Source organism: Sarcophilus harrisii, chromosome 3 (genome assembly GCF_902635505.1).
Source record: "Sarcophilus harrisii chromosome 3, mSarHar1.11, whole genome shotgun sequence".
Lineage (NCBI taxonomy): Eukaryota > Metazoa > Chordata > Mammalia > Dasyuromorphia > Dasyuridae > Sarcophilus > Sarcophilus harrisii.
In genome coordinates this window covers 380839625-380862430 of record NC_045428.1, presented here as the reverse complement: position 1 = coordinate 380862430, position 22806 = coordinate 380839625, and the positions used below count along the sequence as shown (strand labels likewise).

The window sequence follows — 22806 nt, the reverse complement described above, 5'->3', positions numbered from 1 at the left end:
TTTCTAAAATATTATTCATGAGCCCCCAAAGAGTTTTGTCTTTTTTATTAATTAACCAGAGTAAATATTTCAAAGCAAGGGAAAGTAATGAAATAGAGTAATAAAAGTAACAGCAGAACACATCTCCCGCCCCCTCCAAATGTTCAGTTCTCTCAACCACAAATACACATAATCTCAGTGAAAAAATAGTATGCACAGTAATCATGTATGGGGCTACACACATGGTAACATCATGGAGTCAGAGTACATATACATGGAGGGGCAGCTCATATTTCTGACACCACAGCATAGTGAACTCTGATCCTCCCTGGGCATTTCTTCCCAGCTGCTTCCTTCTCCACTGATCACTGCTGAATATTATAGCTCCTTTTCAACTGACCTTTCCAGGCTCATTTCCTGTTTATCTAATACGGGTCTAACATTTGCTAAGAATATTGTGGTTACCAATCCTCTTCCTTTCAGAGGAGGTCTCCAGCTTTGTTAGCAAGATCTTTCAACCCCTTCATTATCTATAGGGAGGTGGAACAGAGGAAGGGCACAGTGGGTGGGAAAGTGGTAAATAAAAGAGTCCCTTCCAGAGGAGAACTGTAGCTATTCTCAGTCAGCTCAGTCAGAGGTCTTCTCCTCATCCAGTCTCCACAGAGAAAATAGATGTTTACCATAAGATTATATTTTAGTAATTAGCTTTAAGATGGAGAACTGGAAAGGAATCTCTTTGATCTTTTCCTCAAACTTTTCTGTTTTTCTGCCTCTTCTGAGACTCTCAGTTCAACTTTCATTTAGCTCATAGTCAGAAAGCCATGGAATTTCTATTTAGTCCTCAAACATTTATTAAGGGTTATCTATATGCTAAGTATTGCACTAAATCATTAAAAGTAAAGACAAAAAACATGGGCCTTGCCCTGTAGAAACTTTCATTCTAATGGAGGAGATAACATGCAAAAACTTGTATATACAATATAAATGGAAGGTAGTCCATTTAGAGAGATTTAGAAGAAGGTTCTTTAGGAATATGGGAGATACCAATGACTAAGGAAAATGCTGCCAAGGCTCTACTTCCTCAAATAGAGCTAAATGATATTCCTATGAAGAAATGGCTGTTAACATTCTTCATTTTTTCTATGCATGATAGGGGCTAGTGAACTGATAATTTCTGCAGTGATGAAATGGGAGCAGATATGCCTTGTTCTTTGAGCACTCACAGAGAAATACCAGATTGGTAGTAGGAAACAGGGCTGTAATCCTGCCTTAATAACTTTAGGAGGTGTGGAGGCAAACAACACAGAAAGTACAGATACAGAGGACATGGGTACAGGGGATGTAGAAGGCTGGTAGGCAGCCTGAAGAAAAAGATGGGGAGGAGGAAGAGACAGAGACCATCACTCACCTAATGGTGTCTTAGTTGGGATCATAGACCTGATGGAGATGGAGGAGAACGCTGGAATCAAGAGCTGGAGCTCTATTTTTACAGGGTTTTTGAGGGAGGTACAGACTAACTTATCTATGTCCCCTTAACATTAGTTCAAAGTTGTCAGTAAAACTTTACAAGTATCATATCCATATCATTTCAAAATTCTCAGCAACATTTGACGATGTGCTGAACTTTAATGTTGAGGTCTAGAATTTGTCTGGGATTTACATATCATAAGACACCAAAAGACCCTGGTAGCAGTGTCTAGGAGGCTTCTAATGATTCAGCACATATTACCAGGATGTGATTTTTGCTTAATATATGAAAAATTTATAAATTATGCTTCTTGTATCTTTGCAATGAATTATATGTCTAGGTTCTCCTGTGCAATTTTATTTCCTGCTATTGCCACTTTATACTGGCTACTATAAACTTACTATACTGATTAGAAGGTAGGAGTAGGGGATAAGAAGTAAGTTAACATTCTAGAATTATGCCCAAAGAGTTATAAAACTGCTTAGACCCTTTGACATCAGCAATACAATTTTTAGAGTGATTAGGAGAAAAAAGAAAAGTACCCATATCCTCTAAAATATTTACAGTAGCTCTCTTTATGGTGGCAAAGAACTAGAAATTACAGATATGCCCATTAATTGGAAAATAAATAGAAGTATATATAGAATAGTTATATATACACACACATATATATTTGTGTCTAACAACAGCCATTTCTAGGGAGAGAGAAGAAGAAAAAAAGAAAACAATGGCATGTTAATCTTATCATATAATTCAAAGAAATAGATATTCTACACAATAGATTTGCAGTTTCATTTACAACATTTACAAGCCATTTCCTATGCTTTGGAATGTTTGTTTTATTTCTTAAATTAAGAATAAAAGAAATATTTTTTTGGAAAATACAATTTTAACAGAGTTGAAATGGCTAATGAATATTGAAAACCTTTATTCTCTGCTTCAAATTTATTAATCAAGTCTTTTTCTAGCCTCTCTACTTAGAGAAATTTAGCAGGGTTTATGTTTATATTTTTCTTGAAGTACCGTTTGCTATTTTGATCTCTTTAGCTAAAGAATTATACAGTATAAGGTAAATATGCACTGTCAGATTCCTTTCTAAATCACTCTAAAGGATTTTTGTGTTTCTTAATTAAGCCACTAATATTTTTATTGGCCAACAGAATATAAAGGTACAACTGTTCTTTGTGTATGTGTGTGTGTGTGTGTGTGTGTGTGTGTGTGTTTTGTCAATAATAAATATAGCTCATTTGTTTTGTGGATTAGTAAACCACAAATTTGTAAAACATGTATTACATTCTTGATACTTTGTTGTGACATTGAGAATAATATTAATGCTCCTGTATTGCTTGAGTCAAAACAAAAGCATACATCTTTGTATCTTTCATAGAATCTAGAAGAGTTCCTTTTATAGAATAAATGAATATTTGTTAAACAAGTTTTATAAACAGGAAATCATAATCATAGTACACTTATAATGGTGTATTAGATTGTTAACTGGTATTGTAAAGGCATGTTAAAACCAACAAACAAAGTAACAACAACCAAAGACCCAGACCACCTGTGAAATTCAAATGCAGACTCCTTTCTGTTTTCCTTTGTAGAGTAGGGTAATTTTTTTTTTTTCATCATGGACTCCTTTGCCACTAGTGAAACCTATGGAACTCAAGTTAGAGTAATGTTTTTAAATGCATAAAATAAAATATTTGTTATTAGCAAGAAAATAAATTATATTTAAATAAAGTTAACAGCAAGAATCATTCTTAGTACCTATTATGTTTCAGGCACTGTGCTAAGCTTTGGCAAAACCAAATTTGTGGACCTCAGGTGAAGAACCACAAATATAGAGAAATGCTCTTGTTTACTGGTGTTTTTCAATTACATATTTAAAAAATATACGAAAATTTCCAAAATTTCACTTAAGATCTTTTAAATTATATGAGTTAAATTTTCTTTAACTGAATAGATTATTAACATGTGTTCTTAGTAAATTTATTATTATAAAGTATATATTATAAAGTATAGTATTTAATAAAGTATGTCTGGGCTCTTTAGATCTTTCCTTCAGCCATCATTTAATTAATAGGAACCTGTGTTGACATAGCACAAAATTAAAACGGAGACTTAGCCAAATAATTATTTCATGTGAGCAACATACTTAATCAAAGTGAATAATATTCCCATTAAAATAATCTATGCTTTCATTGCCTGATTTTGTGATTTTCATGCTACTACATTGTTTATTTCCTTTATTCTAGAACGGGACCTTTTTGGAGCAGAACCTTTTGATCCTTTTAATTGTGGAGCAGGTGACTTCCCTCCTGACATTCAATCAAAATTAGATGAGATGCAGGTGACTACTTCCTTATTACTAGAATAAACTGTATTTATCTGTAAACATTTATCTGTACATAAGTCTGGTCTATTACTTTTTTAAGGAGAATAGCCAAAGAATTAAAAAAAAAAGTTTTTTTGGTCACCATTAGCTACTTTTATGTTAATATAATATTTAGGTTAAAAATCAGAAAATAAGTGTTCTGATGTATGTTTCTAATCCTTAAAATATCACAACAAAAACTTTAGAGAAGGATGTTCCATCTTTTAATGTATTTTACATCTGGGACAAGCACATGCCCTTTTCAGTTTCTGCTTTATCTCTTTCTCCTTGTCTCTGTTATCTCTTTCCTCTGATTCTCTTTTTCTCTCTCTGTTTTCATGTACATATACATTCATACTCCCATGTATTTTCTTTTTAAAACTGAAACTTTGATTTCACAAATAGAAAAAATTCTCTAATAATAGGGATAGACATTTACTCTACATTCTTAAAGATTGCCTGAAGCATTGAATATTCGGTTGACTTCCCTAGAGTCTACTCTGCCACTCTGCCTCTGGTTTGGGGGTTTTAAAGATATTTTGCATTTTGGGGGTAACCTTTACTAAAATAATAGCTTAATGTTCTGCCAAGAGAGTAAAACATTTCAATTGGGAAATTCTTTGAACATAGGCCTGATAAGAAATTATTTCTAATATCCAAAGATCAGACTAGGTTTTTTTTTTTTTTTTGTTTGTGTTTTGTTTTTTGTTTTTTGCCATTAATAGAATGTACATGTGTATAAATCCTATCCAATATGCATGTGTGTGTATATATTTCCCCTACTTCTCCTTCTCTCTCTCTCTTTTTCTCTCTCTCTCTCTCTCTCTTCCTCCCTACCTCTCTCTCCTTCTTTTCCCTCTCCTTCTCCCTCTCTCCCTTTCCCTCTCTGCTTGTTTCTCTTTCTGTCTTTCTTTCCCTGTCTCCTCTTCTCCTTCTCTCTACCACTCATACATGCACATTCAATTAATAGAAAAAATAACTAGTTTAATCTTTGGATGGTAAAAATGTTTTCTCTGTATGTATATATGTATATATGAGAGGCATGTATATGTATATGCACATACATGTATATGTGTGTGTGTGCTTATATGTATATGAGAGATGTATTGTGAATATGTTTGTAAACCCTCCTCTCCCCATTTCTTTCCCCACACCCAGCAAATATCCCATGAAATTTGATAGGTCTTTTTTTTTTTTTTTTTTTTTTTTTAGTGATAATGGAGATTGATCTTGCTTATTGATCTTTTTCAAAATTGCTAGTAACAAAGCAATATGGCAAGATCTCAAGTACTGATCCTAGAGTCAGGGAAACCTAGGTTAAAATCCCATCTCTGGCCTTTACTAGCTGAATGACATGGGCAAATTTCATCACCTTTCTGAAACTGAGACAACTCTTAGAAAGTTAATTACCCATTAATTCTTCAGTTCATACCTTTATGTTGTTATTTCTAAACTCATTTAATACAAAGATGAGCCCAATCCATTGAAACAAGTTTGGACATTCCTTCAAAATATTTTATTCTTAAAATGACCGCAAAATGTTACCATTATCATGATTTAGTGAGGGTATGTGGTAAGTAAACAGGCATTAAAAGTAAATAACATTTGTTAGAAAGTGAAAATTCATATTCTTGACTCATATATAAGTGGAATATTGGCAAGAAAAGAGAGTGTATTAACTCTGGATACATTTTGGAGGTGTGCAAAAGGTGAAGTGTAGGTCCTTGTGTTTGTATATCTACCCTAAAGATTCCCTATATAACACTCATTGTTTGAGCAAAGTGAAAATGCTAATGGAGACATGTTTTAGTCACGAAATAATTGATACAGTCCATTTATGGATAGGAAGAGAAGTTCTTATCATTAGTCCAGACTTATTTTTTAGATTTCATTTTCCAAGTTTCTTTTAAATTGTCTTTTTTATATTCATTTCTGAAACTAGTATGACTAGTATTTAATATTAATTTTTCAATTTGAGTATTTAAAATATTTCATAAGCATTAGAATGATTTGCTCTGCAATTACTAAGCTGCATTACTCTATATTGATTGCTTCTAATACTTTCTTAATGTCTTTTTATCTTCTTTTGCTTTCACGGGGGGTAGCGCCAGAGATGGTTAGTATATAATTTCCATAATCATTTCACAGCAGCTTTTTGCAACCTAAATTTTAACATTTGCATGCTTTAACTGACTTTGGAATGTTTCAACCATTGTTTCATTGACATATGTTTCTGGATTTTATGACCAATTTCTATGTGCTTATATCTACTTTAAATGCATTTTTCTTTCTTTGACTCAGCCATTATTGTATTGCTTGACTCCTTCTATGGTATTAGTTAAATCTATTATTGCAAGCTTCTATTTAGTATAGTAACAATTTTGTTGCTAATTTTAGTGGCATTATTTAACCAATGTGCTTACTTTTTTAACTATTCTTCTCTCCTTCTTTACAAATACTTTTTTTTTGCTTATTTGTTTAAAATCAAGGCATCACAATAAATTTTGTGAGCACTGCATGTTTATAAGCATAAAGAGATGTCTGGCTTTTTCATTTGTATTTAGAAGAATGGGAATAAAGCCTGTCTAGAAAATAAGTTGATTCATTTAAATTTGAAGTCAGGATGAAACTCATATCAGAAAATAAGAATAGTTTTGTATTATACTTTATCCAAATGGTTAACTTATGTTTTTCAAGTCCTCCATCGCCATTTTGATTTTAAATTTGACTAAAAGCTAGGGGAAACTAAGAACAAAGGATAGTTATCTAGGTGGCATAGATCTGGCCAAGTTAACTGTAAGTAAGTTATAATTATAAAAAATATTTTATTTTCAAAGAAAAAATAACAAATTGTGTTAGCAGTCAGAGAAATAATAACAACAATAATAATAGCAGCTAATAGAAATGATAATAGAATAATTATAGTAATAAATATATAAATAATAGAATTTTGATGACATCATCCCTGAGGCCATTTATTTGAAGGATTTTCTACAACACAGTATCAATAGCAAGAAAATAGATGCTTTTTTTCAAACTCAGCTAAGAGTTAGATAAGTTAGTTTAGTAACAGTTCAAAAAATAATATAAGGCAAATCTTGTATGACTTATTTTTGATGAAGCTAACTAGGCTCTTTGTGATTACTCTTTCCTTTTCTAGATGTCTATTAACCATATCTTCAATAATATGCTACAGGATTTTGTCAGGAATTGATCTTAAAGACATTGCCTTATTTTATTCTCAGATATCCTTCTATTCCCTTTTTTGAGAACTGGGACAATATTTACTTTTCTCCAGGGTGATGGTTCTCCACTCATTCTTGAGGGTCTTTCATCTGTCATCTCAGCAATGACTTCTTCCTGTTTTTTAACCTCATAAGATTTAATTCATTCAACCTAGTTCAACTGATCAAGTGCAATAAGTATTTTCATACATATATCCTTCCTCATCTTGTTATTATCTATTTTTATTCTATCTTTTTCTATTCCAATGTCTTAATATTTGTTTAGAGAAAAATTAAAAATAATAATTGAGTAGTCTCTGCTTTCTCTACACTCAGAATCTACATAAGACTACACTATGCTTATTTCTCTTCTGTTTCTCTGAAGGTGGTCTTTGTCCAAGTCTTTCCATAGTTTTCTAACTTTACCAAGTCACTTCCAACATCACAGTAGTATTCCATCCTTATACTGTCTAGTTATTTTAAATAGTCTAAAACAATATTGATTAATATGGCTGACATATAGTGTATTTTCCCTATTTTTCTCTTTTTATTAACTCTGAGCTTTTGTGTTTGAGGTCATGATTACTACCCATGCTTTTTATGTAATAAATTCTTCTTCTGACCTTTTTATTTATGCATGTATCTATCATTTTATACCATTTCCTGAAAACAATGTATTGTGGAATTCAAATTTTTAATCTGCTGTTTTCATTTTATGAGTAAATTTATCCCACTCACATTCTAAGGTATAATTACTTATTGTATATTTTCCTTATTCCTATTTTCCCCTCTGTCCTTCTCACTCTATTTCTATCCCTCCTCACTTCTCTGCTTATTATACCTTCTATTTATTCTTTAACTTACCCACATCTGTAGAAGTCCCTCTCTTTTCTCCACCCTATCCTTGAACCTCTTCTCTTTTTCTGAATTCAGAAGACTTTTATATCCTTCTAGATATATATGTTGTTCCCTTTTTAACCAATTCCCAGTGAGAGTAACATTTCAGCATTACCAGTCCACTCCTTTCCCTGTTCTGGCTTTTGTGCCTTATTTATATAGAATAATTGCTCCTCTTTAGGCTCTCCCCTTCCCCCCCCCCCCAATTTTTTTTTAAAGAATCAATAATCTTATTGGACTCAGCTCAGCTCAAGTATTTCTTTCAAACTACTTAAATAAAAATGATACATAAGAGAACTGATATTTTCATATATAAGAAATAATCAATTTGACCTTATTGAGTCTCTTATGTTTCTTATTTTTCTTTTATTTCTCCTAGATATATATGTAGAATTTTCCCATAAATTTTATTGTTTTTGTCAAAAAATACCTAAAAATCTTTCTTTTTTGTTCAGTGTCCATTTTTTTTCATTCAAGATTATGCTTAACTTTGCAGAGTAGATTACTTTGGTGGTAACTCCAACTCTTTTACTTTATGAAATACAGTTTTCCAAGACCTGTGATCCTTCAACAATAGTAGCTACTGAGCTTATTGTAGCTCTACAATATTTAATTTTTTTTTGTTGCTTCCAATATTTTCTCCTTAACCTGGGAGATTTGAAACTTGGCTATGATATTGCTCTAAATTTTCCTCCTGGGATCTTTTTCAGGTGGTTATGGGTGGATTCTTCTTCTTCTTCTTCCTTCTTCTTTTTCTTCCTCCTCCTCCTCCTCCTCCTCCTCCTCCTCCCTCCTCCTCCTCTTTCTCCTCCTCCTCCTCCTCCTCCTCCTCCTCCTCCTCCTTCTTCTTCTTCTTCTTTTTTAAGAGAAGGTGGTGGATCCTTTCCATTTCTGCTTTGCCTTCTTGTACTAGTACTCCATGATAATTTTCCTTGATAGTTTCTTGTAATAATGTATCAAGACTCTTTTTTTTAAACATAATTTTCAGGTTGTCTGACTACTCTTATATTCTCCTATCTGTTTTATAGATCAGTTATTTTTTCTGATGAAATGTTTCACATTCTTGTAATGTTCTTAGTTTGGTTTTCTTAGGGTCTCTGGAAGCAGCCTTCGTTTCAGTTCAGTAATCATCACAAGAGTAGCCAGGTGTTAAAGTCCAAATCTTTTATTATCTCTTTCAAAGTCTTGTCTCCTTTCCTGGGGCCCAGTTAGCTTTCTTAAAGGCCTTCTGGAATCTTGGTTTCAGTGGAGAAACTGAGGAGAGCCTGCCACCAAGGTGGTGTGAGATGGGATAAAGGAATCTGAGTCCAAGGGCTTGTGCTTCAGCCTCCAGTCCACTTGTTTACTCTAGCTCTCTATCCAAATCTCTCAGTCCCCCAGGACCCTGACTGAAGATCGAATGAATCTCCTTAGTTCTGAGAGCTTAAGCTCCTGCCTCCAGTTCTCTTGTCTTCTCTGCCTCTGAATGAACCTGGCTGAGGTTCCTAGCTTATATGCTCTACACTGAGCATAAACCAATCATTTTTATCACAAGAAAACCATTATTTGTTGTAAGATTAAATCAATCATACTGAATTTAGAGAACTATTAAACATCATGCTAAACTAGATAACCATTGTATCATCAATTCCATTTAGTACCTTACAAGAACCTTCAAGTTCAGAGTTCTGTCCCATAACACATTCTCTTCTATTTTTTCATTCTTTTGATTTTGTCTTATTTTTTTTAGAATGTCATTAGATTCCCTTTTCCCAGTTCTAGTTTTCAAGGAAATATTTTCTTTCTCAAGTTTTTGATTCTCTATTTCATGTGGGTTGACTCTATTTTTAATGTTCTTGTATTGATCTTATTTTTTTTCTAATTTTTCTAAGTATCTCATTTTATTTTAAAGATTATTTTTAAGCTCTTCCAAGAATGCTTTTTGTGCTTCGGACCATTTAACATTTCTTATTGAAAAAGAAGTGGCTTTTTTTAACTCCATTATTTTCCTGTGAATATGAACCCAGATCTTCTCTATCTCTAACTAATCATACAAACCTTGCTTCCTTCAGACCTGAAATTGTCCTGTGTGGCCTGGAACAGAAACAAGGAACTGCTCTCCTGCAAGTGCCCACAGTCAACAGGTCCCTGTTATTCTGCTACTGTACTTACCAAGTGTATCCTAGCTCCTTCTCCCACACAGAGGCATCCCAGCCTTGTAAGGTCTCATCCACACAGTTCTGCTTGGCTTATCTCCCTCAAAAGTGGAAGGTCCTTCGATTTTCTGCTCAGTGTCAGTTGCCCACATTGTATATAAGTCTGAGGTTGCCTCTCAACCCCAGCTACCGCCAAGACTTATCTCTTACATAGAGATGGTTGTACTTCACTCAAGCCAAGCTTGCCCCTGGAAGTCTGACCTTTCCTGGGGATTTTTTAGGTTGTCTTAAGAGAAATACTGCTTTATTTGGATTATGGTTTATTTCTACTGTTCTACATTTCCTCTGAGGCAATGTTCTGTGTTTTTTTGTGGAGGCAATTTGGAGAGCCAAAAGTTTTCTGGTCTACTCTGCCTTCTTCCCAGAAAACTCTTTCTATGTCTTTATTTTCACTGACTTGACTAAATTTGGTATTTCCTTACACCCTGAGCAATTCATTTAAGTGATGTTTGCCTCATTTCTTCAGCTATAAAATGGAAATATTAATAGCACCTGAAAGGATCAAATGAGACAGTATTTGTAAAGCTTTTAGCACAATGCCAGGAACTTAGTAGTTGCTTCATAAATGTTTATTTCTTCCCCTCTTCCTTCAGTTATCAATATAGACATCAATATTCTAACAAAGGGTTCGTAGGCTTTACCAGGTTGCTGTAATGCAAAAAAATGGTTTTTAAGAAAAACTGCTTTAAAACTTTTTGAAATATGTTCTCCCAAAATCTAGGATGTATTTCAGACTATTTTCAGCTTTCTTTTTTTTGTTGTAAACTCCATAGAGTTATGACCACTCCTTCCAAGACTCTCAGCAACAATTCACTCTAGCAACAATTTCTTATTCATTGGTGAGATTTATAAAAAGAATAATCTTTTCTCTTGACATAACTTTTGAAAGGTGAACTTTCTATGATAATTTACATCATGAAATGATAATTTCTTCTTCTGAAAAGACAAAATTACAAATAAATGTCTAGATAACTGTACTCTCCTGGGATCACTCTCTCTTGAAAGCTTACAAATCTCTCTTACAAATTTCACATATTTCTGCTCTAATAGTCTATACATGAATTAAATCTGATGACAAAAATCACTTCTATTTCTTTTTCCATGGATCTTCAATTAGTTCTTTCTATACTATGCTTCCTTCCTCTGGGTTCTGGTTACAATAGTATTAATATACAAGATAGCTCCCAACTAGGACTTGTTTATCTACCTTGTTTTGAATAAAAACATTTCATGCCGAGATATATACCAGTCATGGGTATCTCTACCAAATCTTAGTTAAATGTGTAAGACCAAATTTACCTCTGCATTAGGCAATTTATTTGCATACATTTTTTTTTTTCATTTCTGAATGGAGCTTTGAGACGGGTTTTATTAATGACTTTTTTCTTCTATGTTCTTCTGTGAACTGACGATCTCTGGTTATTCATCAAAGCTAAGTGGTAATTCATCATATCTACTACCTATCTATTTATATTTTTGCTTGGTGGGTATACATTGGTGAGCAATTTTATCTTTTCCTTTTCCTTTTTCAGTTTAAAGAATTACTGATTGCATTTGAAAGACTTTGGGCAAATTCAGTCTTTTCAGATTATGTGAGATATACTGTACTCCTGGCTAGGAGCCTTTTAGATTTATATTTTAAGCTGTGATCCAAAAATCCAGGTCAGATAATATTATTTAATGAAATCATTTACTAACTACTCAAATCTGTTTCATTTTCTTCAGCCTTTGCCTTTGCTGGGCAATAAGATTAGAACACTCCCTTGTTCTTCAGTTCTTTTTGCAAAAGAACATTGATGGTGTTGCCTAGGTTCCTTCTGGCAATATCTTGCATGCCCATATGAATCACAAGATAAGGTTTTAGTCACCTACTTTTGTAAGGAAAGTTCTTTTTATATATAACTGTTAATCTTATCTTCTTCCTATTACCCTTACTGGATAACAATGACTTCTTATCTATTAAAACCTACTGATCTGTCATTCCTTAGAAGACAATTAGCTTTTCACTTCAGAGCATCCAATTCCCTCCTTCTTCTAAAAGAGTCTCAAGCTTATTTGTTTTTTTATTTTAGCTCCACTAGTAGATGAAAGTCCTTTTTCCTTTCTTCCTCTCCAGTGTCTCTGTGACTTTTCAACCTCTTAATACTTGTCAGTATTTCTTTCTCCTTTTTAAAATCCTTTTACTTTCTCTTTTTTACAATGAAGCCCCACTTCATATTTTTAAAGAAGCTCTAATATCTTGTAATATAGGTATTATCTTGAGTCTTGCACTTTTCCTCTTGTAGGGAAACTAGGCTCGTTGTGAGCATAGATCAAAGTCACTTGGCCAACAGCACAAGTCACTATAAAATTCCCCTACTTTCTTTATGTACTAGAAGAGAAATTTTTAGTTCTTGCCTTTTAAACTTCTTGTTGCTGATTATGCTATTCTAAGTTCTGAGAGGTTCGTAACACCACTGGCAACAGGATGATGAAATTTCTAGCCATAAGGCTCTCAAAAATCATCTGTTAAGTTGAAGAAGTGCCACAGTCTGGGGCACGTAAGACATAAAGTTAGAGACATAAATACAGCATTCTTAGGTAATTACTTTGTCCTAATAGGAGAAGATAACCCTTAAAACGGGGTTAGGGAAAAGGATTTAATTGATGCAGCTTAGAGAAGTAATCCTGGAAAAATTGCCCACACAAACAAAATCAGAGTTTTAAAGTACTTCCTTCAGAGTTGTTAATTACATGGACAGTAGAACAGGCCATCCTGGAAAATAAAATGATTTGATCAACATATTTATTTAAATGTTGTCCCAGTAATTATATTTTCACTAGTGAACAATTAATAAGAATCTGCATCAATAATGTAACTATTTATAAGCATCAGAAAGCCCTTGTTGTTATGTATAATATAATTTTGTTACTGTCAACTACTGATTTATCTACATATAGAACCAGCATGCATTTATTTCTTATGCTATTGAAAATTCTTATTATAAAGCATTATAGAAATCTAAAGAAATTGAATTTAGAATATGTGTTTTGAGGCCAATATACTGTGGTCATATAAAAAGTGGGGCAGAGAACAATAATCTCATTAAAAATAAACACAGGAAAAAATGTTTGATCATAAGTCCTTTATATAAACATTTATAAGTACTTTTGTTAAAATAAGTCAGTACTTCATTATATGTTTATAATGTTAATAATAATAATATGTTAATAAGGATAGTACTGTTTATTTGTTAGATAAATTTTCAGAATAACAAAGAATATAAGAGTTTTTTAAAAGATTCCAGTTGTAAATAAAACATTGGCTTTGGTAAAGGTAGTAAGAATCAAAATTTGTGAAAACTCTTTGAGAACAATTGTTTATATGGCATGTCTTTTGCTGGAAATACTGCATTAGCAAATAAATTTTAAAACTTAGTTTGTGTACTACATTTTAAGCTAGGTTTATTTTTTTAAAAAATAAGTTGATTTCCATTCTCATTCAATGTACTTTTCTATCTCTGGCCCTTAAGTAGGGTGGGGGAGAAAAGGGGAGAGTTTTTACCGCAAAATCCTACTTCAGAGTTATTTGCCTCTTTAGGCGTCTCACATGCTCTGAAGCTGTTGTTCCAACTCTTACTCTCACTGAAGAGTCAGGTTCTCAGAGCTCAGCTAACTATTAACTTAGAGTAGTCCTGACGGTTTAATTATATCTCCTAATCCTATGGCTCTTGAGCTCCCAATAGTGCATTTCCTACCACTAGATAAGTATCTCTCTCACTTATTTATCCAGACTTAATGAACTTCTAGAAAGGAATATTTACTGAGGTAGTATAGTAAGAAAAGTTGGTATAAAGCATTCTCCACTCAAAATGTAGATTACAGTTTATTGAAAGTATATGCAGAGTTTAGGAGAATGTTGGGCTCAAACACAGAAAGCACATGGTCCTTCCTATTTGCTGTAAGTCCTTTTTCTTCCCTTTGTGAGTGCTCAAGAATATCACTTTGGGTATGGTATAATTTATTTACTTGCTCCTTTGTATAGTTTTGAAGATGACCTTCCTTATCATGGCTCCTACTACACAGAGAGACACTGAATCATGAGTTCCGAAAACACTGGATGACACCAGTAGGCAAACTAAATTCTACAGTTCTCCAAAGTTCATGAGGTACATTCTCGGCCAAATGAGTCCAGGGAGAGTTAGGAGTCCTGGAAAAAAGCTAAAACATTTTCTCCTCTCAAGTAATTCCTTCCCAGGTGTAGGTTTCTCTCTCTTCTCTGTTCCCAGACACTGTAATGTCTTGGTTTCAATTTTTCTAATAGTTTTATAAAGACCCTAATGGGAGTAAGTAAGTACCTTAGTCAGTTCAAAAAGAAATTCTGTCATACCTGCAATGGTATCCTTCATACATAATAAATAAATGAAGTGAATCCTCTCCTTATAAATATATCTAGAATAAATAGAGTTCCTTTTTCCCTGTCCCTCCCTTCTTCTCCCTCTTTCCTCCTCCTCCTCCTCCTCCTCTTTTTTCTTCTTCTTCTTCTCTCTCCTTCTCTCTCTCTCTCTCTCTCTCTCTCTCTCTCTCTCTTTTCCCCTTCTCCCCACTTTTTCTCTCCCCTTCCCCCCCATCCTTCCCTCCAGAGCCTTTACTCTTTACCCTTGTGTATTCAGTTTGAATTTACCAAAGTTGGAAAAATCAAATTGTTAGATATAGCATCGAATGTTTCATTAAAGAAGTCGTTGTATGCCAATTCAGACATGGATTAGCCAGTATATATTAGGCTAGAGGAAATAAAGCCAATAGGTTTATAATAACTTATTTTGTGATAATTAGGACACAGTTTAACCCAGAAGTAAACATATGATTGAGTTTCTTTTCAAATTTGTTTTTAATCTAAATTGTTTTTCTAATGCTAGCATCAGGATTTTGATGATTACTATTTTAAGTGAATTATAGTACTAAAGGTTTTTCCCTTTGGGTTTTGATAATTAGAAAAGAAACATGAAGCATTCTGAGAAGAATTAAGACAAAAATATATAGCATCTCTATATGTTACTAGTAGCTAATTCAATGTTTGACATTCTCTTCAAAAAAGTTTATTTTTATGAAAGTACTAAAATAATGATGCATTTTTATATCAGGTTTTAAGTGACATCTATTCTAAGAATTGGGTATGTATTTGTGAAATACGTACATATTCATTCCCTGGACACAATCAAATATTACTTTTCACATGGTAGTAAGTGTTTTTTGAATCTTGACAATGAGGTTACTCTTCTGGAAACCAAGAAGCATGATTTGTATCCTGAATGAATAAGAATCTTTGAATTATCTTTATAATAGCAACATTACTATATAATCTTTGTACAGCAGGTATAATGAATAGTGAGTGCCCTTCAGAACTTTCAGACAATATAACTTATTACTTGCGGAGCTTTAAAGCTATTATACAAGTCTTGCAAATATCTTTTCTGCTAGAATTATAATGAGCCACTTTAGTGGCCTAATCAAGCATGAAAGACAAGCATGAAGACAAGGCTAGACAGCAGTAAATGCAGATTTTAAAAGTCATGAAAATAGATAAAGTCATAAATACTAAGGTCATAGAAGCAGACCAGGTTTTTTTATAGTAGAGTTTTTCTTCAAGGAAGAAAATAACTGGGAAAATGTTTTAAACACATAATATGAATCATAATATAACATTTTAATTAGGGAATTTTCATTTAAGAATATTTCTTGGGATGGAGCATGATCTCAAACAATTATCTTTAATGAAATATTTTTGAAATAGGTATTATGTCAATTGAAATACCCAAAATTATTATTGTAATATATAAGTATTATGTAATTTAATCTAAACAAACCAAACCATACTTTTTAGTAGCACAGTCTAAAGGATGCTGAATTTGGAGTCAGAGTAGGGAGTTCTTATCTGTGTGACCTTGATCAAATCTTTTAACTTCACCATATGTAAAATTAGAAGTTTGGAGTAGTAGACAATTTCTTATGTCTCTTTCTTAGATAGGATCCTCTGGTGATAGGATATTTTAGTAATCTGGCTAGATTCCATGCTTTATAATACTTTTGACTATGTTCATTGAAATATATTTCATTATATTCTCCCATACTGGTGTATTTACTATGTAAACAAACCTCCTAAGAGTTCCAACTGAAAAGGAAACTCTCTTGAGAAGAAAAGGATTTAGGTATTAAGCTTTCCCAAAGATCTCCCAGATGTTTTTGGATAAATGTAGCCCCAGTGTTGTTCCTTATCTATGTTAAGTTTTTATAGGTTAGATGTAGATTTGGGATTAACCAAAACCATTCTCTCAATAATAATCTTTAATATTGTAAATAATGAAGTTATTTCTAAGTTACTTTTTGCTGTTTTTCTTGGACTGTTGCCATCCACTCTTTTGATGAAAAAGCTTTTTTAGTCTTGAACTAAACAATTTCCTACATAAACAATTTCCCCATTAGACATTCTTTTTCAAACAGAAGGAGACATAAAAAGACCACACCTTAATCATCTTTATCATATTCTATTTAGCAGTTAATAGTAACATAATTTACATTACTAAATTAAGTAGAGATGAATTACAGGAAAACACTGGATACCAAATAGAGTAAATTAAAATAAATAGTATATAGCTAAAACATTCTTTTTTGAGAGAGCATAGTATAATGATATGATCATAGGGGAAAAAACATTGACCTGAGAATTGGAAACATAGGATCCAGACCTAGCTCTGTCACTAATAAGTTGAGTGCCCTAAACTGAAATCACTTAAACTCTTTAGGTCCTTAGTTCTGTTATATAAAAAATTAAGAATCTTTTAACTAGATAATCTCTAAGCTTTCTTCCCACTTGATTATATGCTGCTATTAAGTTGTTAAGGGGCACAGAAAAATCAAAAGCAAAGGGCCATGAGATTTATCAAAAAGCAGCTTTTGGAAAATTCTTTACAGAACTAATTCTTCTAATTCATTAAATGAAAGAAAGGTTGTTATCTAGTTTAAGAAAGCCCAATTGAGAAACTGGGGGAAGGTCTCTTAGAAAGCAAGGTTACAACTACTATTTTAGTTCTTAGTCAAAGCACATCATTTTATATTTTGGATAATAATATTATTTTTATAAAGTAAAAGAAGAAATAACTAGTCCTTTCCAGTGCCTACTAGTATTATATTGCAACTTTCATGTATTAGAAGATTAATCTACATACAAAGGCATTCACTTCCAATAAGTAAACATTCCTTAAATGGCTATAATATGTAATGTCATGGTCCTCTTCCAAAACAGACATACAACAATAACTTAATATGCTATGTACTGTGCTTGGGGCTAGGGATATATAAAAAATAATAAAAGAAAAGTAATTCCTGACCATGAGGACCTTATTTTAAAGTTGTCTGAGCCAGCGGAAGTCACGAAAATCAGAAGAAATAGGCAATAGGAATTTGGTTCTTAGACGGGGAGTGTCATGATGGAAGGCATGATGGAAGGCTTAAAAACAAAAACAAAAAAAGTCTAAAAATATACTGTGTCCTAAGAATTTATAATTGAACCAAGACTTTTTGGACACCTGCACAGAGTACTAAAAGCCATGCATTTCAAGGTTTGTGGTTGCTTTAATCTACCATGCATGTTAATTACAAATTATTTTGTACACACAAACACAAATGAAAAATGTATATTTTTTCAAATAAAACATGACCAAACTCCCAAAACCCAAAGCATAAATAACAGATTCCACCATTTGTTGCAAAAATGGTAATACTTTGCACATTTTTTGTGTATGTTTGACATGTTAACTTCTCTTATAATTATCACGTTTTTTCAAAGGCATTTCCTACTTTAATGTTCACATTCTATTTTACAGGAGGGGTTCAAAATGGGACTAACTCTTGAAGGCACGGTATTTTGTCTCGATCCATTAGATAGTAGGTGCTGATACCAAGAACAAGAGATCCTGACTCTTGTATGACATTCTTTTTATCATTATTATTATAATGTGTAATATAATTATTATCCATGTGCCAAAAATTTTTATTTTTAGACATGTTAACTTCTATGAGATATGCTTCAGTAAGACTTCAATACAGATGCATTGTTGACCTGTAAAATTGTAAAAAGCCACATCTGCATGTGAGCTATTCATTAAGTTACACTATTATGTTCCTTTCTGTTTCGGTTGGAGATAAATTTATACTACTAAAGAAGAGAGAGTTTCCTAATTCTTCTATTTCTGGGTTATAAGTTACTACCTTTGAAAACTACATTAACTTTTCTCAGTTCACTAGAATATTGTTGAATTCTAACTCAAATGTTACTGAATACATTTTTCCTGGTAGTTGGAAAGAAAAAAGAAAGTGTCTAACTGAAAACTCAGGACTAATCTAGGCCCTTGAAAAATCTGACTCTGACTATGTCTAAGTGATACACATGTTTGCCAATTCAGTGGAAGATAAGCAAAATGATTACTTGATTATATGAGAGCCCAAAAGAAATGGTTTAGATTTATAGTTAGCTTTTATGACATTATATAGTTATAACCAATTATTTTACATATCAAACCTATGAAATTTTCATGAATCATGAGCCCTATTTGTCATTATGTCTATTAGCTGCTTTTCATATCACTGGAAAATTTTACACCTTGAAATTAATGACTTCAGAACACTAACTTTCAGACAGATGAAATGATTAATGAATATTAATTGAGAAGATAATAAAAATGAATGTATTTAGAATATGTAGTAGTATATATAGATACCAGGTAACTCCAATGATTATATTCAATTGTTTACTTTGTTTCTTTTTTATTTTAAAAGTAAAATTTGAATCAAGATCTAAGAAAATATAGAAAATCATTTAAAAATATCATCCTATTTCAAATGAAAGCAGTGATATTAAAAAGCATATATGCCTTTCTAAATTGATAATAGAGAGAAAATATATTTGAAGATAGAGTCTGCATATATTTACAACACATTGTACCTGTATTTACTTTACAAAGCATTTTTCTGCACCAAAGTAATATGTGTCTTATTGGAATATATTCCCTTGAAAATGGTATTGAATTTGATGCCCAGCACAGTGCCTTGCACGTCACAGGCATTTTTATATGTATTTGTTGAATTGAACTGACTTTCAAATACTTAATTTGATATTCCATAGTTAGTACTGGTATTTTAGCATCTATGAGAATCATTCTATATGAGTAATTATTATTAGCAAGATGATGTGACCAAATTTCACTTTAACCTGATTTTTAAAAAAAATAGAAATCATTATGTATAGACATGTAAGTTGTTTCTGCTAGTGTCAGAGTATAACTGACAGCTATTTTGTATTTCATTAATCATTAACATGAGCATTAAAAAATTATTTAATTTCATTCATGATTCAGTTATGACCTTGTTCCTTGAAAATATTTTTATTAGAGACTTACACTTGCTTAAAATATATAGTAACTATAATAAAGTAATATCCTAAAAATGTCTTAATTAGGTTTCCCCTAATACAGGTTTTACTCCAAAATAACTTAAAAGATTTGATGACTTAGAAATAGATGGGTAGGGAGGTATAAGTCTTCTCCCTAAAAAAGGTTTTCTTTTTGGATTCATGAACATATGCTTTTGTTCTATATTCTAGTTTAAATTTAATCTGGGAAAACATCAACTATGTTCATGCAGCATCACATTTCTTTGAGTTGTTTAATGTTTGACCATGTATATGAGTCTTCCTCTTTTCTATATTGTGTTCACATGTATCACTAATTCTAGAGTAGTATATGTTTCATAAAAAGATGTCTTTATAATTGTGTTTGTCATATAGTATTTTGCAATTTGTACAATAAGGATGTTTAGTAGCCATATCTTAATGGCTTTTTTAACAGATAGAATTTGTATTTTTATTGTACTTTAAAAAGCTTTATGTAATAGGCATATATTTAGTGTCCATTTACTATCAATGATAACACAATACAGTACTAAGATGATATTTGCACATGTAAAGAAATTTTTCTTTACAGATTTTTTAACAGTAATCAGGTATGAAAATGGCATGATTAATACATAACTGATCATTCAGTTAAAAATGCTTAATTTAGCAGTGCATTTTTAATGAAAGATTTGGTTGAAAATGTATATCTTTGTAATCTCAATGGTATGTTTAATTTTGCCACAAATAAATGTTTTTAAGTAAATTCTGTTGTAAAATTCATTTTTTTTTATTCCTGGTCTACAGGGAATATAGCAATATCAAAACTAGTTACTACATTTTCCATGATAAAATGTATCAGAAGGAAAGAAAAAGAATAGCATTTACTTAATAATTGTCCCTTTAATTCTTATGGCATTCATGGATTTCATTCTGCTAAACATATTTCTGAATTATGAAGGTAGCAAAGAAAATGAGAAAACAAAGAGAGATATAACTTTTATAACCCCATATGTGTGCATGTGTGTCTGTGTATGGATGTGTATGTATTTTCTTGAAGTAAGACTATATGAAGATCTGAAACCCAGACTATAGTCATTATTTCTTGAATCTGCTAATTAGAAAAGTAATGAGAAATGCTTATTTTCATAAGCAGTTTTGGAGCTCTGTTTATATTATAAAATATGTATTATAATGTAATCATTATATATTATATATCACATACAAATATAATATAATTATATTTCATATATCAATACATAATGATAATACTATATAGATTGCGGTATATAATGTAAATACCACAATCTATATATCATCATTATAAATGTATTAAATGATACATATTACAATATAGCATTCTGTATTATATGTAATATATATAAAATAGAGCTGCAGAACGTACTTTAAATACACATACATATATACATACTCCATCTATATCACAGAAATACCTTCATTGAAGTGGCAGACCTAATGGTGGCCTTAATTAAAGCAGTGTCAATGTTAATTTTTCTTGCTTTAAGATCAATCACTTTAACATTTACTAGCTGTATGACTCTGAAAAAGTCACTTAACAAGAGTTTAAATTCTGAGGTAACAATATTTGACAGGAGTTGGCCATAAGAAAAGATGTAACCAATAAGAGACTATTCTGGATCTAAGAACTGTGAAGGAGTCAGAAACTTCAAAGATAAAAGCTATCTACAGTGTTACAGTTTTCCTTGAAGAAGGTATTAAAAATAAGAAAATAGCGAGTTGATTGAACTTTGTTCCCAGTACAATAAAATGTTATACATTTAAAAAATTTTTAAGACTGTATTTCTTATTGATCACAGATATGTATTTATAAGTTTGATTTGTCATATTCTGTTAAATAATAAATACAATAAAATATATATTTTTTAAGTTGCCTTATTTTATATATGAATATATGTTTTTTTTTGTTGTTGTTATTGATTAGTTTTTTCTAAATTGCCTTTTTCCTCCCTTCTTTTTAATTATCTTTTTTTAATAACTTTTTATTGACAGAACCCATGCCAGGGTAATTTTTTACAGCATTATCCCTTGCACTCACTTCTGTTCCGATTTTTCCCCTCCTTCCCTCCACCCCCTTCCCCAGATGGCTAGCAGTCCTATACATGTTAAAGAAGTTATAGTATATCTTAGATACAATATATGTGTGCAGAACTGAACAGTTCTCTTGTTGCTCAGGGAGAATTGGATTTAGAAGGTATAAATAACCCGATAAGAAAAACAAAAATGCAAGCAGTTTACATTCATTTCCTAGTGTTCTTTCTTTGGATGTAGCTGCTTCTGTCCATCCTTGATCAATTGAAACTGAGCTAGATCTTCTCTTTGTTGAAGAATATATCTGTTTTTAAAGATCTAATTGGTAGGAGTTACAGTAGGAGTTTATCTCTATCATAGTGCTTATAATTCCTTGCTTTTCATAGGTCCTTAAAAAGTTATTTAAAATGATTTAGGTTATAATCTAGGCAGATACAGAAATAACAATAAATAGTATGTGCATACTGGGGGGGCGTAAAATGACACAAACTATTGATATATTTGATTCTTGCTTTATTTCAAAATTAGAAAATCTTAAACTAGGAAAAAATCCCAGTTGCTTAACTCAATGCTTATCTGACTTCAAGTATGTTCTTTCCTGATACAGGTATTTGGACCATTCTTTATCATTTCAATTATGTCTTTCATGTTTCTTCCATGATGGTTTTTTATTTTTTAGACAATTTCAAGAACAAAATCCTGGAATTTCATTTTCAGGTAGAATTCCTGAAGAAATGTTTTCATTTAATTTTCCAAATCCTGAATTGTGTTACTGTTCTCTGATATTATTTAATATGTTTGTTTCCATATTCAATATTTGTTCCTGGTCTTTGAGCCTCTACCTCTGTTAAAAGTGCTTAAACAACAACTACCCAAAATTTAGCCTTCCATCTAAACATCACCATTTGGAGGCAGATATCACCAATGCAGGGTGGCATAATATAATGGGATATAGGCATCATGAGACATAGCTTATTTTTTAATTTAAGATTATAGTGTGGACATTCATATTCAAATGATTTGACCTTTTCCGCCAAACCACATATACCTCCAGTCTTTGGCTCCATCCCCTCCTATCTTGGAAGAGATCAAAACCTAGGACAGTACTGTCTTTTCTCTTTTCAGACACAATTTCTTATTTTTTAGTTTTTCAAAAAAATTCTATCTTTTGTTTT

General features: G+C 31.9%; 1 protein-coding gene across 12 annotated transcripts in view; it reads left to right on the top strand.

Moving 5' to 3' along the window:
• GULP1 (GULP PTB domain containing engulfment adaptor 1) overlaps positions 1–22806 on the top strand; it is a 493495-nt gene that overhangs the window by 353341 nt on the left and 117348 nt on the right. For 8 of the 12 annotated variants that reach the window (XM_031960337.1, XM_031960329.1, XM_031960335.1 and 5 more), the window contains one exon: positions 3703–3797. In XM_031960337.1, coding sequence (XP_031816197.1) covers positions 3703–3797 — 95 coding nt within the window. Of the gene's footprint in view, positions 1–3702; positions 3798–5926; positions 5938–17999; positions 20328–22806 lie in introns of those variants that run through there. The other 4 variants (XM_031960333.1, XM_031960339.1, XM_031960342.1 and 1 more) reach the window with 2 other exon arrangements.